We start from the raw sequence: 23,321 nt of genomic DNA on the forward strand, positions 1-23,321 counted from the left end.
CTGCCCGCAGCCGCCGCCGCAGCCGCCGCCTGGGCCGCCCCGTGTCCCCGGTGGAGCCGCCGCCGCCGCCGCCGGGAGCTCGATGCGGACGGAGCCCGGGCCGGGCCATGGGGATCCTCAGCATCACGGACCAGGTCAGCCCTCCTGTCCTTGCCCGCTTCCTCCTTCCTGAGCCCGGCGCAGCCGCCACGCGAGCCCGGGGATGTGCGGCCTAGGCTGGGCCCGAGCCCGGGGCTCCCGCGGCTCCCGCCCCGCCCCACGCCGTGCTCCCCTCAACCAAGCCGGTGTCCTTGGGGGCCTGGCGACTGGCCAACACACCGCGGGAGTCCCCTGCAGCCAGGACCCCCGAGCGGAGCCCCTCCAGCGACGCCCCTCATCAAACCAGGTGTCCCCCCACCCCAGCCCCCCACTCCTAGTTCCGCTCCGGCCCGCTCTTTGAACGCTGGTTCTCCCTGCAGCCGCCCCTGGTCCAGGCCATCTTTAGCCGAGATGTGGAGGAAGTGCGTTCCCTTCTCTCGCAGAAGGAGAATATCAATGTACTGGTGAGTTGGGATCAGGGAGAATGATGAGCCAGTAATCTGGGCCCTGGTGTTCTGGACCCCTCCCAAACAGTGGGGCGGCTCCGTGGCTCCTTGGCTAGGATGAGGCCGCAGCACTTTCTACCCTGGGATGGGCGCCTGCTCTACATTTGGAGATGGAGAACAGGTCAGGCTTGAAGCATAGACCAGTGAAGCTAAAGATGCCCAGAAACGGTGTTCTCTCCTGAACCATCAGTGTTTGCAGCGCCCCCACCCCTCCTGGAAGAAGGAGACTGCTCACAGCCCCCTGGCCCTGACCCCTTGACTCCTGACTCTCTGACTCTGACTCTGCCCTCCCTAGGTTCTTGTTTTAATTTAGGATTGGGATTTAGGAGGCTGTCGAACCTATGGGAAGAGGTGGGGAAAGGCCTGGAGTTCTAAGACCGGGGCTGGGGTCTGTGATAGTTCAGCGTCACAGCCACTGCTCTTTTCTGCCTTCCCAGGACCAAGAGAGGCGGACCCCATTGCATGCTGCTGCCTACGTAGGCGATGTCCCCATCCTCCAGTTGCTACTGATGTCAGGTGAAAGTGGGGAGCTGGAAGGTGTGGCACATAGGGAGGGGACCTGAGGAAAGAGCCTTTTTTTTTTTTTTTTTTTTTTTTTGTATCTAAGAATTGTTCTCTGGTGTTTGGTCTGGGAGAGGCTTCATCTCTATCCATATCCCCTGGCCTGATTACTGGCTTCCTTCCCCACTTGCTCTCTACCTCCCACCAAAAGAGGAAATTATATCCCCATAGGTGCTAATGTCAATGCTAAGGACACACTGTGGCTGACCCCTCTTCATCGTGCTGCTGCTTCCCGAAATGAGGTATCGGCATCCTATGTCCTTTCACCCTTCCAAAAGAGGATGAGTTGGTTAAAGGTGGAAGTTAAGGATTGGAGAGCCTCAGCTCTCTGCCCTACAAGCTGATCTACCCCTAGGTCAGGATACTAGACCTCGGCCCCTCCCTCCTACCCCTAGAACTGGCTGGTAAGGGGGGGCTGAATGTTGCCAGCTGATGTGACGTCAGGGGAGAGCTTAACACTGGGCTGGCAGACTGCAGGGGGCCCTGCTGCCAGGCCCGAGTGACTCATCCTTCCCTGGGGGGCCACCTTGGAGTCTGATCCCCCTCTGGGCACTGAGATTTCTTACCTTGTGATGGAGGGATTGGGGGTAGTGATGTGTTGCCTTCCTGCCTCTCAAGCAGCATCAAAGTTGACAGCACAGGGGTCAAACTTGCCTCATCAATTGGGTCCATCAACCTTGAAGAGCAAGAGGAAAAGGAGACCTCCCTCTTGGTTTGATGGTCACTTCCCTGGCTCCATCCACCAGGGGGAGGGACTAAGGCCAACAGGAATAGGGTGTGTTGTGATTAGGAGGGACATTTTAGCCTGGGTTTTGGAGAGGAACCAGTATCTGTTCGCTTACTGAGGTAACGGAAATGATTTTGGTGACTATGGAAGGACTGAAGGAGGGTATTCGAGGCATTAAGGCAGGAGTGTGTATTTTTCCTAGAAATAGTGAAGGATTGGCATCCTCTACTTTTGTGGATTTGCTTGGTAGTAGCTATATGGTTGATCAGGGTCTGAGTTGGGGAGCGATACCAGGTGACTTGAGGAAAAGGAAGGGGTATTTTTTCCTCAGCAAGGTAGGGAAAATTTTAAGTTCTAGAAAGATCCAGAAGATGGGAAGTAGGTATTGAGAGGCTACGTATGTTGGAAAAATGAGAAGACACTCTGTGCTGGGGGGATGGGGCCACATGTGCCAGGCTGACCTATTCTTCCCTCCACTATTGTTTTACCTCCTGCTCCCCCTGTATTTTCTTTCTTATCCCCTGCTCCTTAACAGAAGGTGCTGGGATTGCTGCTGGCACATTCAGCAGATGTGAATGCCCGGGACAAGCTGTGGCAGACACCATTGCATGTGGCTGCCGCCAACCGGGCCACGAAGTGTGCTGAGGCTCTGGCACCCCTGTTGAGCAGCCTCAATGTGGCTGACAGGAGCGGGCGCAGTGCCCTGCATCATGCAGTGCATAGTGGGCATCTAGAGGTGAGGACTGCTCTAATCTGTGCCTGGTCTAGTGCCTTCCCTTTGTCTTTGCTTCCCTTCCCACTCATCTTCCTCTGCTTCTGGGTCATCAGGTCTGAGGAAAAGCAGCCTGGATGACTATATAAACACTTGGGCTCAAGCACCAAACGAATGGTCGGGTTAGATTGAAATTCTTGACTTGGTCTTCAAGAGGTTGATAAACTCTGAAGTTGCATGGAAAATGTTTGCATACATGCCTTTTTCTGAAGCGAGTGTCCATGTCTTTCAAAATGTTTTTGAAGATTATTCAAAAGAATTTAAGAACCACCAGCTCATGGGGTGCCCAAGTGGCTCAGTCGGTTAAGCATTCAACCCTTGATTTCAGCTCAGGTCATGATCTTACGGCTTGTGACTATGGGCTCTGGCCACATTGGGCTCTGCGCTGACAGCATGGAGCCTGCTTGGGATTCTCTCTCTGTCCCTCCCCTGCTTGTGCATGTGCGCTCTCTCTCTTTTTCTCACTCTCAAACTAAATAAATACACATTAAAAAAAAAAGAAGATGGGGCGCCTGGGTGGCGCAGTCGGTTAAGCATCCGACTTCAGCCAGGTCACGATCTCGCGGTCCGTGAGTTTGAGCCCCGCGTCAGGCTCTGGGCTGATGGCTCAGAGCCTGGAGCCTGTTTCCGATTCTGTGTCTCCCTCTCTTTCTGCCCCTCCCCCGTTCATGCTCTGTCTCTCTCTGTCCCAAAAATAAATAAACGTTGAAAAAAAAAAAATTAAAAAAAAAGAAGAACCACCAAATCAAATGAAAACACTCCCTTGAGTTTCCCTCAAACTTCCAAATCTCTCTGGGATCTCCTTCTTAGTCTCTGCTTTCTCTGTTCCTTCTAGTTCTCCAGATTGTTCTGTTCAAGAACAAAGACATTTGGGTGCCTCAGCCTTTTCAGGAGCTGAGGCTTCTGCCCTTAGGTACATTTAAAGCATGAACCTGGCTTAGGTACCTGCCCTTAGGTACACTGAAAGCATGAACAGGTGTGTTTCATATTCTGATACAGACGGTGAACCTGCTCCTGAACAAGGGAGCCAGCCTGAATGTTTGTGATAAAAAGGAGCGGCAGCCTCTGCACTGGGCAGCTTTTCTAGGTGAGAAAGGGTTCATGGGAAGAATAGGAATTTGACATTTAGGATTTCCCAAGGTAGGGATGGGGATTGCAGCCTTTGGAGAGAGACGCCCAGGGTCTTAGCTCACCCTCCACCCCCTTGAGAGCTTCTTCTCTCTTCCTAGGGCATCTGGAGGTCCTGAAACTGCTGGTGGCACGGGGAGCGGACCTCAGCTGCAAGGACCGCAAGGGCTATGGGCTTCTCCACACAGCTGCTGCCAGTGGCCAGATTGAAGTGGTGAAGTACCTGCTCCGGATGGGGGCTGAGGTCAGGGTGCTGAGCACTGGGGCTGGGCACTAAGGGCATGGAGTTGGAGGTCAGAGTCTGTGTATGGAGACATGATGGTGCTGGGATTGTTGGAGTGGTTTTGGGAGGTGGGCAGGATATGGTGAGATATGGTGAATAATGCTTACCGTAAGTAATAGTGCCCTCAGTCTATCGAGTCAGGAACACGAGGTATCTCAGGCAGTTGTTGGGATTCTGGGATTTTCTAGGTTATCTATGCCAGCTTCCACTTTGTTTAAACTGATACCTCCCTATCCCTTTACTTGTACCCCTGAAAATCCAGATCGATGAGCCCAATGCTTTTGGAAACACAGCTTTGCACATCGCCTGCTACCTGGGCCAGGATGCTGTGGCTATTGAGCTGGTGAATGCAGGAGCCAATGTCAACCAGCCGAATGACAAGGGCTTCACGCCGCTGCATGTGGCTGCGGTCTCTACCAATGGCGCTCTCTGCTTGGAGCTGTTGGTCAATAACGGGGCTGATGTCAATTACCAGGTGCCTGAAGGGATGAGGCTGCAACCTAGCTCTGGAGGTCCTGACCATATCTTCCCCTCTGCATAAGTCTGGGGAATTGTCCACTTGCCTCCTGGGTTGATCAGACCTTGTCAGGGACCCAGGAGAGTGTGGGCTGAGCAGATGTCCATATGACCACTCCGTCCTCAGAGATGTGTCCTTTCAAAGGGGGGAATAGGGTATTCCCTGTGCTTTGCACTGAAAAAAAAATTGCCATGTTTTCACAGAGCAAGGAAGGGAAAAGTCCTCTGCACATGGCTGCCATCCATGGTCGTTTCACCCGCTCCCAGATCCTCATCCAGAATGGTATGGACTTGGGAGACTTTGTGCTCCCTTCTCCTCCCTCCCCCGGAGAACTCATCCCTAGAAACCCTTTTCTTTCCTTAGTCTACCTCCCATGTCTTCCAGTCAGGATCGGCACTGAGAGCTCTGAGCAAGGCACCTGTAGAAATGGCCCAGGTCTGCATGCCCCATCCCCTGAGGCTTACAGACAAGATAACACATGTGGAATGCTTAGCTTGGGATGTGGCACATAACGAGCACTTGTGTGGTAGCTGACTGGTATGAGTGGTCTGGAGCCTCAGGTCTGCCTGAGTTTGTGTGTGTGCATCCCCTCACAGGCAGCGAGATTGATTGTGCTGACAAATTTGGGAACACGCCACTGCACGTGGCTGCTCGCTACGGACACGAGCTACTCATCAGCACCCTCATGACCAATGGCGCGGATACCGCCAGGTGAGTCAGGGCCCCTTAGATCTGTAGTGTCTGCTCACATCAAACGTGGAGGCACAAAGAAGCTTGCAAAAGGGAAGCTTGTGGAACCTCACTGTCTCCTAGGCTGGTGGGGGGCCACAGAAAAGAAGTCTGTAACTGGTCCCTCCTTGACTTAAGGACTGAGTTCCTCAACTTCTCTCCAGGCGCGGCATTCACGACATGTTCCCTCTGCATTTAGCTGTTCTCTTTGGATTCTCTGACTGTTGTCGTAAGCTTCTTTCCTCAGGTATGTGCTGACTGGTTGGGGGGTTGGGTACGGGTGGGTGAGTAGAGGCCTTTTCCCACTCTGTTCAGTGCCCTCAGATGGGATCTGTGCTGTTCTGGCCCTGCAGGTCAGCTGTACAGCATTGTATCTTCACTCAGCAACGAGCATGTGCTTTCAGCTGGGTTTGACATCAATACGCCTGACAACCTTGGCCGCACCTGTCTTCATGCTGCTGCTTCTGGAGGGTACGTTCTCTCACTTCCAGGTGCTAAGAAGAGATCTGGGCAAGGGTCTGGACCCTTCTCTGCTGCCCAGGTCTCTCTGCCTGTCACAGTGAGAGCAATCACAGCAGAAAGGGCTGACCAGTGCCATCCTTCCTTAGCCCCTCCCTGTGCCTGTGGCTCCTCTTTGAGGCTCTCATTCTCTTAACCCTCATCCTCCTTCCTTTTAGGAATGTTGAATGTCTTAATTTGCTGTTGAGCAGTGGAGCTGACTTGAGGAGGAGAGACAAATTTGGAAGGTGTGTCGATATGCAGCAGTAGGCACGGGGAGTGTCCTAAAAGAGAGATAAATGGTGGAGGGAGTGGTAGCAACTTGGAGACTAAGTGAGGAGAGTATTGCAGAGCAGCTTTAGGCTGCTCGTGTGGTTGCATTTGGGTCTGCCCTTGATTCTTTTATTCATTCTTTTCTCCTCAGGACCCCACTGCACTATGCAGCCGCCAATGGCAGCTACCAGTGTGCAGTCACACTGGTGACTGCTGGGGCGGGTGTCAACGAGGCCGACTGTAAAGGCTGTTCTCCCCTCCACTACGCTGCCGCCTCTGACACCTACAGGAGGTGAGACTCTCACTTTGGCCTTCTCAGCCCTGTTCACCTCCGTGAGCCTCCCCTGACTTCACTCTCTGTCCTCCAGAGCGGAACCCCACTCATTGTCCAGCCACGATGCTGAAGAGGACGAGCCACTGAAGGAGTCCCGCAGGAAGGAGGCCTTCTTGTGAGTAGCCGAGAAGACCCCTGGGATGTACTTTCCCAGCAGTGCCAGCTCTGGTCCCGTGATTCCCATCCACTCCCCGTCCTGCCACCTCATTTCTGCTGCTTGCTGTTAGCCAGCCAGCAGTGTATTGGGAGTGATCTGAGCTTAATCCTGGACTAAGCATTGTGGGTGAAAACAAAAGTATGAGACACAGTTCCTTCCCTCAGGGAACGGACGGTCTTCTTGAGACAATCAGAAAAACTTAACGCACAAAGCCTTTTATTTATTCCACAAGATTTAAGTGAGGATTTACCTATTAGGTACCAAGTACTGTGCTAGATGCTAAGGATAAAAGACAAATTACCCCAAATTTCTGCCTTTGAAAGCTAATGATCTGTTGGGAAAGATAAATGAAAGGGCACTTACGCTTTCTAATGTAGAATGTTAATGATAGAGAAGATGATGCAGAGTAAATGGGGACTGTGTCCTATGTTCACAGTTTGTCTATAAATCTAAAAGTGTTGTGAAATAAAACTTTTTTTTTTTAAAAAAGGATACTTACAATCCAAGAAAATCCAAGCTTTGACAACTTAACCTCTCTGTGCCTCTGTTTCCTTAACCATCATAAGGAATAAGAGTAGTAGCTGCCTTGTGGGGTCATTATGAGGATTAAATGATTTCATACACATGAAGTGCTTAGAATAGTGCTTGACACATAGTAAGTGCTAAATACTAGATTATTATTACTGCTAGTCGTACTATGCTATGAGAAGGGTACCAAGGGAGTACAGAGGAAGAGGCACCTCACTGGGAAGGTTAGGGAAGGCCTCAGAGAGGAGAGGATGCTGGGACCGAGTTTGAATGAGTAGGACTTCTTCTTCAGATGGGCTGGAAGGAGAAGGCATTCAAGGCAAGGGGTCAGCATGTCTGGAGGTAGGGGGAAGTGTCGATTGGCAGGTTGATAACATAATTATGCTCTAGGTTCTCTAGGAGAGCGTTCCAAGGATAAAGAAAGGCATTGGAGCCAGAGTAGTTCAGAGCTGATGTGAAGGAAGTGGTGGGTCTCAAGTGGAAGGGTCGAACAGGCAGGAGTTAGCCTTCCTAGAGCAGCGGATGGGTGTTGGCCAGCTAGGCCTGGAGGAGCTCCCTTGCACCTCTCCTCTGCTTTGCCCGCACCTGGGCCCTCACCAGCTGGGCCTGTCCCTGCCTCACAGTCTACCCCTGCCCCCCAGCTGTCTGGAGTTCTTACTGGATAACGGTGCAGACCCCTCCCTGCGGGACAGGCAGGGCTACACAGCTGTGCACTATGCAGCCGCCTACGGCAACAGACAGAACCTCGAACTGGTACGTGTGGGATCTGGCCTGGAGGAGAGGAAGCAGGGGCAGGGCTCATAGTCACCTTTGTGTCTGTGAATTCTGAAACCGAGGGGTGGTTGACTCAGATATGGTTCTAGGTCCAGGGGTGTAGGGCATTACTGTGGGTAGGGGACAGGGGATAACATTTTGGGAGTTTGAGAACCTCAGCGCCTACTCTTCTGTCCGTTGCAGCTCTTAGAAATGTCCTTTAACTGCCTGGAGGATGTGGAGAGCACCATTCCAGTTAGCCCTTTGCACTTAGCTGTGAGTCCCAGGTCTTTTCCTCTTGCCTTCCTTGTCCCTGCCTGCCCTTTGGTCCACAAACAGGTGCAAGCCTTTGTGAATCTATCCTGGCTTCTGCTTTCTTGGGGGGACGTGCCAGGCAGGCAGTGCCCAGGGTTGGGTGTAGTGTAGGTGAAGAGTCTGAGGGACCCAGGGAGCTCATGGGGAGGACTGCTGCCTGGAGTTTCCCCAGGGGGCCCAAGAGCAGAGTGAGGGCAGTGTCCCAAGCTGTTTCCATTGGTTACCTGCCCCCCTCCAGGCCTACAACGGTCACTGTGAAGCCCTGAAGACACTGGCTGAGACGCTGGTGAATCTGGATGTAAGGGACCACAAGGGCCGGACCGCGCTCTTCCTGGCCACTGAGCGAGGCTCTACTGAGTGTGTGGAGGTGCTTACGGCCCACGGCGCCTCTGCTCTCATCAAGGAGCGCAAACGCAAGTGGACACCCCTGCACGCTGCTGGTTAGTACCCCCTTAAGGCTGCTGGTACCTCCCCTTGCCACACCAGGCCTTGGAGACTGGTCCCAGATCCCTCCCGAATGGGATTGGGGTTGGGAGTGGAGCAGGGTGAGGAGAACTTCAAGTCCTGATTCGTGGCTTCCTATCCCCCAAGACTTCAGCCTGCCCCAGGTCCTTCCATGATCTCCACCCTGGAGTCCTTAATGCTTGACCTGGCTGCCTCCTTCCCCTTGACCATGCCCTGACACAGGCCTTTTCTCTTAGCTGCCTCTGGCCACACTGACTCCCTGCACTTGCTGATCGACAGTGGGGAACGCGCCGACATCACTGATGTCATGGATGCCTATGGACAGTGAGTGTGGGCCAGGGGTAGGATGCGGGTTTTCCTGTCCCTGCTGGCCCTCATCTGTCTCCCACCCCCTCTGTAGAACCCCACTGATGCTGGCCATCATGAATGGCCACGTGGATTGTGTCCATCTGCTGCTAGAGAAAGGATCCACAGCTGATGCTGCTGACCTCCGGGGCCGCACCGCCCTCCACCGTGGGGTGAGTGACCTCCTGGGTGGGGCTGCTCACAGACAGCCTGGACATGGGAGCACAGGACCCATCAGAAGTAGGACAGCAGATTGCCTAGCAGGTGGGCCAGGATTTTGTGCCCAGGGTCTTATTGGGTCTTACTACATTTGCTCCAGGATGAGTACCTGACATGTGTAGCTGATCTCTCTGATTCCCTTGCTTTGTAATCTCATACAGCCACATGCTCACTACTCACACTCTGCTCCAGGATACCCAGACTCTGGTCCTGGCCCACTGGATAATGATGCCACTGTCCCAGTCCTTCTCCGTGATCACCTGTCCCAAAGCCGTCTCCTCTTCATCCCAGGGGACTCTTTGATCCCTTAGTCAATTGCAGTTACCTTGCAATTTGTCCCCCCACTACTCCAGAGTGCCCGAATTCACTCTTGCCATTCTGGTTGTCTGTTGGAATAGAGAGAATGGAGGAAGGAAGGAGTCCTAACATTTAGAGTGGTTGCTGTGAAAATAACGATCGGAGCCCTGGAAGTGGTTCTTATGCCTGGGCCAGCTCCAGTGACTGGCTGTTTGAAAGGGAGTGGCCCTTCACCCTCCCTCACACCATCATGTCATCCACAGGCAGTGACTGGCTGTGAGGACTGCCTGGCTGCCCTGCTGGACCACGATGCATTTGTGCTGTGCCGAGACTTCAAGGGCCGCACCCCCATCCATCTGGCCTCAGCCTGCGGCCACACTGCAGTGCTGCGGACGCTGTTGCAGGCCGCCCTTTCCACAGACCCCCTGGATGCTGGTGTGGACTACAGTGGATACTCGCCCATGCACTGGGCCTCCTACACTGGTGCGGGCCTGGGGCCCTGGCAGCATAAGAACAGGGTTGCGATATGGGGGAGGACAGACCAGAACAGAGACCACAGACCCGTGGATTGAGGGAGGGACGTGGGTTAATCTTGATCTGGAAGTGGAATGGAGTGTCCCAGAGATGGCACAGGACAGATGTTGGGAACCTTGTCATCTCTCTCCACCCCCACGGCTCTTGCTTTCTCCTGCTCAGGACATGAAGATTGTCTGGAGTTGTTACTTGAACACAGCCCGTTTTCATACCTGGAGGGAAACCCCTTCACTCCTTTGCACTGTGCAGTGTAAGTCCCTTCCTGTGCCTCAGCCCCACTTGAGGTTCTGTGACCTGGGCTTAGGACAGGCATTCCATTTTTCTTGTCCTTCCTGTTGACCCTTCCTTTCCCCCCCAGAATTAATAACCAGGACAGCACCACAGAGATGCTGCTGGGAGCTCTGGGTGCCAAGATTGTGAACAGCCGAGATGCCAAAGGACGGTGAGTGGTACAAGGCTTAGGGAGAAGCCCCGGTCACCTCTGGCCTCCATTTTCTGCTCAGGTGAATGAGCCCTCTGTTCTCATTCTGCCCTGACCCCCACACTGCAGGACCCCTCTTCACGCCGCTGCCTTCGCGGACAATGTATCTGGGCTCCGGATGCTACTGCAGCATCAAGCCGAGGTGAACGCCACTGACCACACTGGCCGCACTGCGCTCATGACGGCGGCCGAGAACGGCCAGACCGCTGCTGTGGGTGTGTAGGGGCCACGTGTGGAAGGGAGGAGCTCCCCCTTGGGTTTTTGCAAGATGGGGCAGCCCTGCCTGTGGGGCTCAGGAAACAGGAGTCATGTATTTGGTTATTTCCCTCCTCTGCAGATGGGATGCAAAGTATATGCAGATGGGAGGGCCGGGAGCCATGAGGGCTGCTGCTCTGGAGGGAAGGCATCATTCCTTTGCCCCCTTTCTCTTGCAGAATTTCTGCTGTATCGAGGGAAGGCAGACCTTACTGTGCTGGATGAGAACAAGAACACTGCCCTCCACTTGGCTTGTAGCAAGGTGTGGCCTGGATTGGTGGTGGTGAGGGCCACGTAAGGGGGTGGGCTTGATGAAGGGGGTGGGTCTGCCCAGTTGGAGAGAGGACTGGAGTGGCAATCAGGATTGTCCAGCCTGTATAGCTTTTTGTCCCCTGAACCCTTCCCAACTCCTGCTCTATAGCCTGTCTGCCTCCACTCCATCTCTGTTCTTCTTCCTCAGGGCCATGAGAAATGTGCCCTCATGATCCTGGCAGAAACCCAAGACCTTGGCCTTATCAATGCTACCAACAGTGCGCTGCAAATGTGAGTTTCCGGGGAAGGGGGAGCCTGGCTAGGGGAGGCAGATGGGTAAGAAAGAGCCACATGCATTCTGGGGGCTCTCTAGAGCTCACAGTATCTGTTCAGCAGTCTTGCTACTCTGGCTGGGTGTGAAAAGGCAGCTTGGATCTCACTGATTTCTCGTTCTTTTTTTCCTTTCTTCCAAGGCCACTCCACATTGCTGCCCGGAATGGTCTAGCTTCTGTGGTGCAGGCCCTGCTAAGTCGTGGGGCCACAGTGCTGGCTGTGGATGAAGAAGGTGGGTGGGGTCCAGAGCCCCCCGCCTCTCCTGGGTTTGGGGTCAGGGACATTCTTCAGGAGGTGACTTCTTAACTTTGCTATAAACTGGGTTTTTTTCCCAGGGGAACTCTTCAGAGCAGGGACCCAATACCAATACGCTAGCATTTCTGAGGGGAATCTGACGGAACTAGGTGGAGCCAGTAGGGTCCTCAGGAAGACCTTCCACACACCTCAGTCTCCCAGACTTCCGTCCCCCGCACTCCACCCTTTACCCCACGCTTTGACAGTCTGCCTGTTGGTGCCCCTGGGCCCTCGTAGCCCTTGAATTCTGATTGTGCTGGGCTCTTGCCCACCTTGGCTACCCTCCACAGATGAGAGCTCAGGGCCTGGCAGAGGGTGGATGGGGCCCCGGGGGTACAGGACCCTGTGCCTCAAATTTCCCCCTCCACCCTGCAGGTCACACCCCAGCGCTGGCCTGCGCCCCCAACAAAGATGTGGCAGACTGCCTGGCCTTGATCCTCTCCACCATGAAGCCTTTCCCACCCAAGGACGCCGTCAGTCCTTTCAGCTTCAGCCTGCTCAAGAACTGCGGCATCGCAGCAGCCAAGACGGTGGGTGGCTGCGGCGCCCTGCCCCATGGGGCCTCCTGCCCCTACAGTCAGGAGCGGCATGGCGCCATTGGGTTAGATGGCTGCTATTCGGAGTAGCCCCCCATCAGTGTCCCTCCCCCTGCCGGTGGCTTGATATCTTATTCTATTTATTTAGAAAAAGTCTATACATTTAGGGCACTTTAAAGGAGAACACGACTGGGTGGGGGGGGACAGAGGGGGGAAAAATGCACTGGGGAGCAGCTGCTCACCCCTTTGCCACACCATCCTGGCCTGGCAAGGGTCTGGGACCAACAGGGAGCACCCCAGGCCCTTGGCACCCCCAGGGCAACCCCTTCTGCCAAGTGTCCCCAAATGATTGCTAAATGCCTGGCTACCCTCTCTTTTACCCCATCTCTCAGTTCCCCCTTTCTGCTGCCAACTCCCCCCACCCTTTCCTCTGTTTCTCCTCTTTGTGTCCCCCCGCCCCTGCCCCTACTGCCAGGCAGATCCCTTCTCTTCTTCCATACCCATCACTGCCTCCCTGCTCGGCTGGCCCCTCCATCCCCGCAGCAGTGAGAAGCCTTAATTTCTGGTACTGTGTGAGCACTCTGGGGGTGTCCCCCTCCCCCTTCAGGGGCAGCTAGTGGATGAGGGGGGAGGGTATTTAGCACTGGGGCCTGGAGCTTTTCCCCCACTTCTGTACCCCATCACCCCTAAAGTTCAAATGCAAAACACTTGAAGCAGCAACTACTGTACCTGGGCCCCAATCCTGCACTCTCCCCTGGCTCCTCATATGCAAATCAAGGGCTGGTTCTGCCCCCACAGCCTGCTCCTCCCTGATTCCCTTCCACTCCTGGCCTGGTCCCCTAACCACGCACTTTAACCTTGCTTCTTTCTTTTAACTTCTTTTGGGAGGGCAGAGCCTGTGGCCATTCCCTCCCTGGCTCCCCTCTCCCTTAACTTTGAGGCTTGTCATGAATTTTTAAGTAAGCATTTTATCCTTTAGGGGAAGAAACAAATTAATTTCCTGCCCATTTCAAGACCACAGCCCTAGAATGTCCTGTGTGTTTCAGGCATGTGTTTGCATGTGTGGGGAGGGAAGGACAATATTCTTTCTCCTGTGCCCCCCAAACCCATAGTTCCTCTGTACCCCCACCTTCCGTTATGTCCAAGAGTACCCACCGCCCCCAGTCACTCCTGATCTGAAGCCAAAGATGGTGGGAGGGGCAGGGCAGACTAGGGACCGTGGCTACTCGGGACCCAGGCTTCCCCTCTGGTGTGAGGATGAAGCTCTGATCTAGGTAGTGACGAATACACACTGAGGCTTGGTCCCTGCCCTCCCAGCAGCGGGGAAACATGGGATTGAGCTAGGGGCTGCACTGAGAAGATTCCTAAAAGTCGCACCCCAAAAGCCAAACTGGGCCAGAGTGAGGAGGGGGCAGTTTTCTCTCTAAATGTAGCATTGAATTTGGCCCTGGTCCCTTCAAACGCCCTGTCCATCCATCTCCCAGCTAAGCCTCCTGGACAGTTGGACCTGCTCCCATAGCCCAGTGTTCCCTTCCTCACACTCAATACCTCAGCCAGGGGCCAAGACACAGAACTTGAATAGAGGTCATGCCCCCTCCACCCCCACAGTGCATCCTTGCCCAGTTTGGCTGCCATCAGTATTGTCCCCTGAGAACTGGACAGGCTTTGTTTACACAGTACAGGGTCTCCTCCGGGGGATTCCTCAGTCTTCTCCCCTCCTACGCCCCCTCACGCTTGCTTTGTTCACAACCTCACCCACTTTTCAGTTGTTTTTCCTGCAAGTCTTGCCACCCTTGCCAAGGGTGGGCTGAAGGGGGAGGGGGTATCCCAGGGACCCCTGCCTCGCTAACAGATACCCTTAACCATACCTCATGCTGGTTCCCTGAAGCCTGGGGTGTTTGTCCAAGTCCTTTTTGTTTTTTTTGTTTGTTTGTTTGTTTTTTGGCTTTTTTTTTGTCATGGTCTCTTTTTATCCCCTCTGTCTGTGTCTTGCTTTCCCTAACCCTCAGTTCCTAAACCATTTCAAAGCTTCCAAATGACCATTATTGGTAAGAAGGATTGTGCAGCTTTTAGTTTTTATTTTTGTTTTCAAAGCCAAAGGGCCTTGCGATGCCCCTCTTGCCCACCTCCCTTCATACCCTGCCCTCCCCTATACGACAATCAATGTGACCTCTCTTAAGGGCTGCAGCCCCCCCCCCCCCCCCCTTTGGGGGCGGGGATTAGGGGGCGGGGGGGGGGGGGGGCAGGGGGAGCAGAGAGATGGATTCTCCAGAGAAGACTCTTGGGGTATCAGTCGTGTTCTCCTTTATCAATGTTTGGCGATGACAGGAAGATTCTGAGTATTTGTCAGGAGCCCCATTGTTTTGCTAGATGAGATTTCTGGTGGCTGCCTGTCCCCCTGCTGCCCCTTCAGCACACGGTCAGCAGTGCTGGGGCAGGTTGTGGGGAGTCCTCTGCCTCTCCTCATGTGGCTATGAGGAGGCGTGGAGGATGAGCAGCCTCCTCTCCTTATGCCAAAGGAAATCCCACACCCCACCCTGGGCTCCCCAGCCCCTAGTGTTTTTTGAAGCGTTTTGACCATTCTCATGGCGACTGCATATTTATTTTAATGTTAAGATTTTTTTTTTTTAAAACCTCTTTGACTTAAACGGGTGTGGAGAAGTAAAACAGGCAGAATGCCCCCCAATCTTAAGGGGGTAGGGTGGGGAGGAAACACCTCCTTCCCTTTGCCCTCCCTCTCCCCTCCCCCTCTCCCCACCGCAGCTCTAAAGCACTTGCTTCAAGTAATAAGCACTTTTGAGAAAAGGCCTATTTTAAGTGAGGACCCTGGGAGCAGCCCCAGGTCCCAGCAAAGGAGACAGAGCGAGGGCTACATAGGAGACAGGGAAACAGGTGTGTGAATCAGAGGGCGAGATAAGAGCCAGTTTTTAGTTTCTGATTTTGGGGAGATGTTTCTGATTGGGCGGTGGCTTTGGTAGGGTTGTGTACTATCCTTCAGAAAAACAAATGGCACAAACTGTGGGTCCCAGGATGGGCCAACAAACCCGGGTCACTGCCACTGTCCAACTGAGACTGATGGGCCACCTCCCCCACTGTGGCCCCCTGAGCCATAGGACTGCTGAAAACCACTGAATGTACAGCCCAGGTTGGGGTGGGGAGCAGCCCCTGGGGGAGGGGGCTTCTCCTTCTGTTTGGTGCTGTGGGGGGTGGGAGAGATGAGACTGAGGGACTGCCACCCCACTTAGACATGTGTTCCTTGGGGTGGAGGGGCTGAGGAGGGTCTACCTCCCTCTCCAACCCCGGCATGGCCCCTCTTCCTTCCTCATCCCTATCCGTTTTGACTGTAAGTCCAGCTCACCTTTGCCTTCAATATGTAACCAAAGGAAAACTCAATACTGTTTCCACCGCTGTCTGCCCACCCGAGCACCTTCTTACTCCCTGGACCTTAGAAGGGGAGAAGGGGCTGGGGGTGGGGTGGGGGGCGTGGGGCCAGAGTGAACGGTTCTACAGCTGTATCCCCCAAACCTCTCGGGTCTTGGAAGGGACCCTGAGAGGTGAGGCTGGGGCCTGGCTGGAGGGACTGGGAATAGGCACACTCTGTATCTTGTGCACATGAGTGTTTCTTCGTCTGAATGACTCCAGTGACTACGCTCCAGCAGGGAGGCCCCTTCCTCCTTCCCTCTCCACCGTTTCTCCCCCTCTCCCCACACCCTGTGTTCATCCCCACCTCCCCTTCCCACCGCAAAGGAAAATAGCCTTACAGACCCTAGCCCAGAAGCCCTCCTCCTGGGGCAAACCAATATGGGGCCCCATCCCGCCTAGTTTGAACCCTACCTTTTAAGAAGGAGGGATAAGGAGCAAAGCAGCCCCTTCCCCTCTAATCGTGGTGGCTCCAGCCCTCCGTGGCCTTGACCCAGGTTGGCCAAGGGCGGAGGCAAGGAATCTTTGAGGACCAAGCCCAGTGATCTGGGAAGAGGGAGGTGGAGAGGGAAGGGCCTGACTTGGGGACTCCCTCCTCCCGACCCAACCCTAGAGAAGCGACCAAATCCCAGAGATGGGAGGAAGCTGGGGTGGGGAGGGTCTGCTCTATGAATTACTTGAAGGTACTGACTCCGAGGCTGCTGTTGCCCACTTGGGTGTGAGGGGGACACTGTCACTGCATTTGGGAGGGCAGAGGGTGGCGGGTGACGAGAGCATCTGCCCTTGGCCCTCACTTACTCCTGCTAGGCCCTTTCCCTGGGGAGCCTGGCTTTGCCCCCAGGGAAATCGGGGAGAGCCTTCCCCTCCCATCTCCATCCCTCACTCTGGGCACCCTCTCCAATTGCACTAAAGTAGCTGTTGTGCCAGTCTTACCCCCACACCAGGGTGGGGTCTCTGCTTCCAGTCCTTTCTCCCCTGACTGCCTCCACTCCTGTCCCGGACAATCTCCTTGTTCCCCTGTATTCCTGGATAGCTCAGCTTTGTATGTGTGTGTTTTGGGGGTGGGGGTGGGTTCTGGCTGGAGTGGGTTCGCTAGGGGTTTGGGAAGGGCTAGGGGAAAGATGGAGGACAAAGTCTCCTACCCCCTTCCTCAACTCCAAGCCACAGAAACCTGGGAGGGAGGGTGCCTACTCTCGCTGCCGTGTGTCTTGCAGATGTGCCAAAATGGGGGTGGGGGGGAGGGGAGGGGAGGGTGCCTGGCAGAGCGGCCCCCAGGGTGGCTCTCTCAAAGCAATACAGTTCCTCCTGCCTGGGGGACGGCAAGACAGGGGAGAGGGTTGGGTTAGGGACCTGGGGGTTCCCTGTGTACAGCTGTGTATATTCAGGGGTGTTCTCTGTCTGGTACCCACTGTGGGCGTCTATGTGTGTGTGAACCTCCCCTTCCCTGTGCCCTGCATGACCTGTGATGCTGCAGACACCACCATCCTGTGTGCAGGGGTGTGTTGGGGGCACCGAGGGGCATGTTTCATGTCCTGTTGCACCCTCCACCCTGTGACCCATGTACTCGGTTGTAGGAAGTAAAGAGAACTGAGCACAATTCACTGGATTCTAGTTGAATCTTTCTCTAAGCAATTTTCCCGTTCTTGCCCTTTTCCCTGCCCCGGATCCACCTGTGGTGCTAGCGTTGGGGTCAGGGGTGTTTAATGCTGGTGGGCAGCAATAAAGGGCAGATCTGCCCAGATGCCTGTATCCCCAGGGTGCTGAGGGCAGCAGGAAAATGTGGGGACCTGGCGGTGCATTTGCCCCACCCTACCCCTCCTCCCTGGGCTAAAGCACAATGCGCTCCCTGCAGATTGATGCACCTTGCACCCTCCAGGCCCCTGCTCATGTCCTCCCCCGACCTGCTTTGAGCCCTCCTCCCACCACATCCTGGTTTTCTATGCTGTTTTGGTGCAAGTACAACTGTCGTAGTCATGGCTTTGGGATGGGTTCTGTTTATTAAAATCCTATTGCTCCTACTGGCCCTGTGTCCCGCCTCCATTCCTGTGGTTGGGGGGAAGGAAGGGCAACCTGGCGCCTTTCCACTGGCCCCCATCAGCCATCAGAGACCAGGGGCCATAGCTGCTCCTCCAGCATGGCTATGGTGAGCATGAGGCTGCCCCCCAGCAGCAGCCCCAACCCCTGCAGTAGCACATGGAGCGTAGGGAGGGGCTCGGGAGGCCGAAGCAGGGCTGGTAGCTGAAAGAAAAAAAGAGCATCAGGATCCTGGCATTGTCTCTGCACCACCCCACGTCAAGCATGAGAAGGAGTTGTCAGAAAGTACTGGCAACCCCTCTGAACTCTTCCAGGCCCTTGTTTCTCAGACTCCACCCAGCCTGGGTCCAGCACCTTTCCAGGTAGCCGGTGGTGGAGGCGGAAGGACCCATACGTCCCCCTCTGCTGAACCCACCTCCCTGCCTCCCTTGCTTTCCCTGCACTACCCCACACCTCTCACCATATCCACAAGGGCCACATAGAGGAAGACCCCAGCAGTGACCCCAAACACCCAGGAAGTGAGAGGGACAGGGCCCAAACTGAGCCCCACCCCCAGGGCTGCACCCCCTAGTCCCAGGGCTCCAGACACCAAACTCAGCAGCAGCAGCCTCCGAAAGGGCAGCCCTGCTCGGAGCAGCATCGCAAAGTCACCTATGAGGAAGAGACGACAGGGTGGGAGGGAATAATAAGCCAGGGCCATCCCTCACCCCTGTCACCTGCCAGCCTCCTAAATTCCACCCGTTGGAGGCCTCTCCTTTCTAGAGTCCACCCCACCCCACTTCTGCCATTCCTACCCAGTTCATGGGGTAGCTCATGGCAGAAGACTGCTAGGGTGGTGCTGAGGCCACTGGAGAAGCCATCGGAGAAGGCAGCACCTGGGGTTGGCAGGATTGGAGGTCGTCAGCCTGGGAGAAAGCTCTCCCCAGGGGCACAGGGGCCTGCATTCCCTTCCCTCCCCCACTTCCTGGTAGCCCTCTCCTCCCATCACACCTATGGCTAGCCCATCAGTGAGGTTGTGCAGACCGTCTCCCAGGAGGACCATCCACGTTATATTGGCATCACCGCCACCCTGGTGCCCGTGACTGTGGCCTTGGTGCCCAGTAGGAGCTGGGGCTGGTGGGGGCTGGCTGTCCTGCTCCCCATGGCAGCCCTGAGCTTCTGGCTCTGCAGGAAGGACAAGAACAGTGCCAGTGGCTGCAAGTGAGAACCGGGAGCTGGGAGCCTACTCTTCATTTTCTCTTCTGGTTACCTGGAGCTGCCTGCAGGGGCTGAAGGGCCATCCCACTGCCATCCTCCAGGTCCAGGGCTGGTGCTCTGAAATCCTTTCTTTTTCGCCTGCAGCATCTCTGAAATGGGAGGGTATCCCTCCTGGTGGAGGAGGCAACAGAGCCAGGGGCTAAGGAGAGGCCTGGCTACCAGCTGGGAAAGTGAACACCTGGGTTCACCTCTGGCACTTGGAGATATTTTTTGGCTTTTCCGCTCTCTTCCCAGGTTGGCACTCCTTGTTTCTTGTTGACTTGAACTTGGGAGAGGAGGCCGCTTGGCCAGGAGTCCCAGGTCTATGCTAAGGAGCCCCCTACCCACTCTCTGTTAGTTGTCAGGACTGCACACTCAGGAAAACATCAGCGCACCAGGAACACACCCCACACCCTCACCTCCTGGCTTGCGTGGCCAGTTCTTGGCCAGGACTCTAGTTTTGGCAGGAGGAGGAGAAAAGGGTATCACTCACTGGCCTGAGCCCTCTGTGCCGCAAAAGCCCTAGCACGTTCTCCAGCACAAAGAGCAGGAAGAGACCTCCGAGTACCGACAGTCCTGGTCCCAGGTCCTCCTCTGGTTGTCCGTTAGGTCCAGCATGCTGCCCTCCTTGTGCCTGACAGAGAGGGGGTCAGGGCAGACCCCAGAAGCCCTCGCACCCGACAACATGCCCCTCCTGTGTGGGACGTGGCAAGCCTTCACTCGCTACTAGAAGGCAGCTGTGGGCTGAAGCTGAGGTTGGGGAGTGGCGCGTGGGATCTGACAGGAATGAGGAGGGGATGTCCTGTGACTGGGAACACCTTGGGTACGTGGAGGCTGCCCATCACGGGGCAGGGAGCAAGGAAGGGGCTTCACGTACATGTGGCAGCAGGTGTAGCAGTGCATCCCCACAAAGAGTGCCCACGGCCAGGGCCCCCAGGAAACCCAGCAGGGGCCGTAATAGACGAGGTCCCAGGAGCCGCAGCAGCAGCAGGGAGAGGGGAGCAGGGAGGCTGAGCAGCAGGACTGCCAGGGCGCTATGAACCAAGGCTGGGGAGAATCAGGGACTGAAGTTAGGCTAGGGTTGGAAGGAGGGCCTCAGAAGAAATGCAGGGCAGAGATACACTGCAAAGGGAGGCAGGACCCCGACAAAGCCATCTTGCTTGGCCAGGGGCCTACTCCCTGCCAGGGTTCAAGGCACCCTGCCACCCACTCTCACCCACTGACCAGACAGAAGATCCCCTGAGGGGGTTGGGGTTGGGGCCTGGATGCAGACACGGCTGTCAATCTGATAAAGCAGGGCTGGACACAGCAGAGCAAACTGACGAGGGGTCAGAGGAGCAGCAGGGCTCAGGCCAAAGTTGACCAGCAGCTGGGAGCCATTCAGACACTAAGGGAGTTGAGTTAGAGGTCATATATTGGGGCATTGCTGAGAACTGTGATCTTTAATGTCTGTCCTTCCATTGTATGGATTCTTGGGTCTCTCCAGGATCCCCTTTGCTTATGCTGGCAGGTGCATCAGGGACTGGGGTGGCTCCACAGGATCAGTGTGTGTTAATTATTAGTGGATATTCAATCCAGTGCAAATATTCAATTCAGTGCAGGTTGGGTGCTAGTAAACATTGCCACCATCTCTCTCCCTCCCAAGCTCCTGATGATTTCAACGATTTGGTGATGGAGTTGGTTGGACAACTAGAGCACTCCATGGCAGAATCTTAGAAGGGAAAGAATCTGAAATGCCATCCAACTTCCTCGCAACAGCCCTGTTACATGTTCATCCAGGCTTGGCTTGAGTGCTTCCTGTGATGGGGTGCCCACCCTCACCAGGCCTGCTTCACAGTTAGCTTTGGCTGCCCTCTGGTGTACATGGGACACGTTCACTGCCTTTCTGGCTGAAGACAGCCATCTACTCCCTGCAGGTTTCCTCTCCAGATAGCCAGCCCCAGATCCTACCCTCAGCTACTTCTCTGGATTCTCTGCTTTGCCACCAAGTGTGGCCCCTAAACCTGTCCTTGGAGACTTGGGTGTGGGTTCATGTGCGCTGAGCCCAGAAGAAGCGTATTTCACTCTTGGAATAACATACCCTAAGATCACATCTGGATTGTTGTTTTTTTTTTTTTTTTTTTTAATTAACTATATTAAATTACTCTTTAAACAATTTCAGGCCATCTAAATCCCATAGTCCTTCTCCCCCCAACTCCCACCCTGGAGATCAACAGACTCACATCCTCATTCAGATGGTCAGCCAATGAATGGTCCAGCAGCAGAAGTCTGTGAAAGAGGTCCAGGCCAGAGGGGGCTGGCCCACGGGGCGATGCTGGGGCCTTTGGCTCCTCTGGGTCACCCCACTCTGAGGGACCCAGAGGCAGCCCAGCCCAGACATCCACACTCAGCTCAGGGTCCTGTGATCTGGAGCAGAGGGGATAGCAAGCCAGACTTACTCATGTTCTTTAAGAAACTCCCCTTGAGGTTCCTAGGGTGCTTAGGGGGAAAGGGAAGACCAGCCACTAGCTTGAGTTCCTGGGACCCAGAAATCGTGGAATGTCAATTCTAGAAGGATCTGAGAATTGTCAATTTATAGGAGAGTCTAGGAATGAGGGGTGTGAGGGTAAGAGAAATGGGGCTGGGGGGAGAGCAGCCAAAATGCTATAAATTGGGAGCCGAGTCAGCCTGGAGACATTGAGCACTGGGACTAAGAGCAAAGAATTGGAGGGTCCGGGGATCTGGAAGAGTAGAGAATTAGAAAGCAGTAGAGGCAAAGGGGGCCTTGAAGGAATACTAGGAGTCAGATTTTGAAACATTTGTAATTCCAGAAATCTGACTTTAGGAAGCTAGAGGTTGGCAACTGGAGACTGATCCAAGCACTGAGAAGAGGTGGGCATGTGGCATTTTGGGGTAAGGGAAGGAAGGGTTAGTAGTACCTGTATGTGGAATTGTCTCCAACTGGGGGTATAGCCCGACCAACCGGAGGTCCATGGTGTCCTAGGCGAAGTCCCTGAACTCGGCCTAGCCCCAGGCTGTGGAGAAGCCGCGCTAGGCCCCCGGCTGTCAGTGTCCCATTCTCCCCATACAGGCCAAACAGCTGGGCCAAGTAATGGTTCTGCTCCTGCTCAGCAGGGCCCAGGTTGGGGGCTGAGCCCCCTGCCAAGCCCAAGGCCACCCACACACACAGGCCAGCCAGCAGATGACTCATTGGGGGCCCCATTATTGGGGGCAATGGGTTAGAGGCTCTGGTTCTGGCTTCTATTCCCCTTGGAACATCCTGAGGACTGTGCCCTGGAAGAACAAGGAGAAAGGGCCTGGGCTTCTGCTCTGCTGTCCAGCTCAGGCCTTCTGTTTTCCAGTTTCTAGAACACCTTCCTTGACCCAGAATGCTTCCCTCACCTGATCCAGAGCTGACTTCTCATCCTGTCCTCCAAACTCCACCCCTCAACCCTGCCTCACCTCTCTGTCCCCTTCAATCCACAGGGCCTCACCCTCATTGGCAGTGTGAGAGTCGTCACCTCAGGTCCCGGTCAGGCCTTATTGTGGACACTAAGAGGTTCCTGAGTCAGGGAGGGGAGTGGGGCTCAGCCTCCAGGTGCCCTGGTGGAACGGAGGCCACGTCAGATAGAGGGCTGGGATGGACAAACGCCGCCCCCCTCCCAGCCCACCTGCCTTGGGGCGGGGTCAGGGAGGGGAGGGGCCAGTGTGGGAAGGTTCACATCAGAGAGGAGTTAATGGTTCACTGGTCTCTGGGGTGGGGGTCAAAGGTCAGTCTTGGCTGGGGCCCCTGAGTAGGGAGGGGCCACCCTCTGCCCCTGGAAAAGCCACATGGCTAAGGAAACCCTGAGCCTGGCCTTTTCTTCTAAATAACTCACCCCACTAAGCCAGTTGTACCATTTTAACCTTTCCCTGCATATACTCTCACCCCCACCCTCCACACCTTATATCTGGTACTGGGCTTCCTCCATCTCCAACCTCCATCCCCACAATCCCCGGGAAAGTGGGATTCAGGTGTCCCTTAGCTGGAAAAGAGGCGAAGAGGAAGATAAGTGGCAACCCCAGGTGCATGGGGAGGAAAGCGTTCTTAGCAACTCCTTGTCCCAGCAGAGTAAGAGCCAGAGCTCTGGAAATAGATGATCAAGAAAGGGGAAGCCCTGGTGGGAAGAGGAAAGAAATATCTGGGCTCCCTGCAGATGTCTGACCTGGCTTAAGATCAGGGGAGCACAGTCTGATTAGGGCAATTAGTCCAGGGGGCCCGAGGTTTTGGCATTACCTGACAGCAGGAGACTGGAAGGACGCCCAGAGGAAGGGGGACACAGCCTTCTTGGCTCCAGCTGTGGGGGGGTAGGCAGGCAAGCGGGCAAGGGTCACCTGCAGGGAGGGGGCAGGGGAGGGACACTACCTTAAAGGGGCAGGCCTGCTTTGCCTAGGCTTCCTTACCTGTAACTTGTCTTCCTTCTATCTCCTAGGGACACCCCA

The 23,321-nt window shown here is 55.0% G+C and overlaps 2 protein-coding genes across 6 annotated transcripts; one reads left to right on the top strand and one right to left on the bottom strand.

Annotated features, from left to right (window-relative positions):
* Window positions 1-6: 6 nt before the first annotated feature.
* Window positions 7-17,608, top strand: ANKRD52 (ankyrin repeat domain 52). Of its 4 annotated transcripts, none has more exons than XM_040491727.1 (28): window positions 7-134; window positions 459-542; window positions 1,022-1,100; window positions 1,317-1,387; window positions 2,408-2,608; window positions 3,644-3,731; window positions 3,874-4,016; window positions 4,318-4,530; window positions 4,776-4,854; window positions 5,169-5,283; window positions 5,466-5,548; window positions 5,655-5,772; window positions 5,979-6,047; window positions 6,224-6,364; window positions 6,441-6,521; window positions 7,715-7,844; window positions 8,049-8,120; window positions 8,398-8,599; window positions 8,861-8,948; window positions 9,025-9,142; window positions 9,749-9,968; window positions 10,182-10,269; window positions 10,378-10,461; window positions 10,570-10,715; window positions 10,935-11,017; window positions 11,216-11,298; window positions 11,481-11,572; window positions 12,010-17,608. In XM_040491727.1, exons 1-28 carry the CDS (start codon window positions 108-110, stop codon window positions 12,258-12,260), a joined length of 3,249 nt encoding a protein of 1,082 aa, XP_040347661.1. In that variant the 5' UTR covers window positions 7-107; the 3' UTR covers window positions 12,261-17,608. The 4 variants fall into 4 exon arrangements, with proteins under 4 accessions (XP_040347661.1, XP_040347662.1, XP_040347664.1 ...); XM_040491728.1 differs by having other exon boundaries at window positions 7,733-7,844; XM_040491730.1 differs by having other exon boundaries at window positions 11,481-11,634; window positions 12,010-12,164.
* On the bottom strand, window positions 17,565-23,273 carry SLC39A5 (solute carrier family 39 member 5). 2 transcript variants are annotated; one of them, XM_040491731.1, is made up of 12 exons: window positions 23,116-23,273; window positions 22,334-22,442; window positions 21,779-22,133; window positions 21,083-21,266; window positions 20,085-20,247; window positions 19,738-19,907; window positions 19,354-19,494; window positions 18,874-18,970; window positions 18,615-18,788; window positions 18,419-18,499; window positions 18,085-18,275; window positions 17,565-17,828 (listed from the first exon to the last, which is right to left on the bottom strand). In XM_040491731.1, exons 3-12 carry the CDS (start codon window positions 22,060-22,062, stop codon window positions 17,685-17,687), a joined length of 1,629 nt encoding a protein of 542 aa, XP_040347665.1. In that variant the 5' UTR covers window positions 22,063-22,133; window positions 22,334-22,442; window positions 23,116-23,273; the 3' UTR covers window positions 17,565-17,684. The 2 variants fall into 2 exon arrangements, with proteins under 2 accessions (XP_040347665.1, XP_040347666.1); XM_040491732.1 differs by lacking the exon at window positions 18,419-18,499.
* Between the last annotated feature and the right edge of the window lie 48 nt (window positions 23,274-23,321).

The sequence above is a fragment of the Herpailurus yagouaroundi genome, unplaced genomic scaffold, assembly GCF_014898765.1.
Source record: "Herpailurus yagouaroundi ecotype Mexico unplaced genomic scaffold, PumYag 182, whole genome shotgun sequence".
Taxonomy (NCBI): domain Eukaryota; kingdom Metazoa; phylum Chordata; class Mammalia; order Carnivora; family Felidae; genus Herpailurus; species Herpailurus yagouaroundi.

Coding starts and splice junctions, on each gene's coding strand:
- ANKRD52 (XM_040491727.1), top strand. CDS start 108: ATGGGGATCCTCAGCATCACGGACCAG. Junction 6,048..6,223: donor AGGAGAGACAAATTTGGAAG/GTGTGTCGATAT, acceptor TTTTCTCCTCAG/GACCCCACTGCACTATGCAG. Junction 11,573..12,009: donor GCTGGCTGTGGATGAAGAAG/GTGGGTGGGGTC, acceptor TCCACCCTGCAG/GTCACACCCCAGCGCTGGCC.
- SLC39A5 (XM_040491731.1), bottom strand. CDS start 22,062: ATGGGGCCCCCAATGAGTCATCTGCTGGCTGGCCTGTGTGTGTGGGTG. Junction 20,248..21,082: donor CTGACCATCTGAATGAGGAT/GTGAGTCTGTTG, acceptor CAACTCCCTTAG/TGTCTGAATGGCTCCCAGCT. Junction 18,276..18,418: donor TGAGCTACCCCATGAACTGG/GTAGGAATGGCA, acceptor TCTTCCTCATAG/GTGACTTTGCGATGCTGCTC.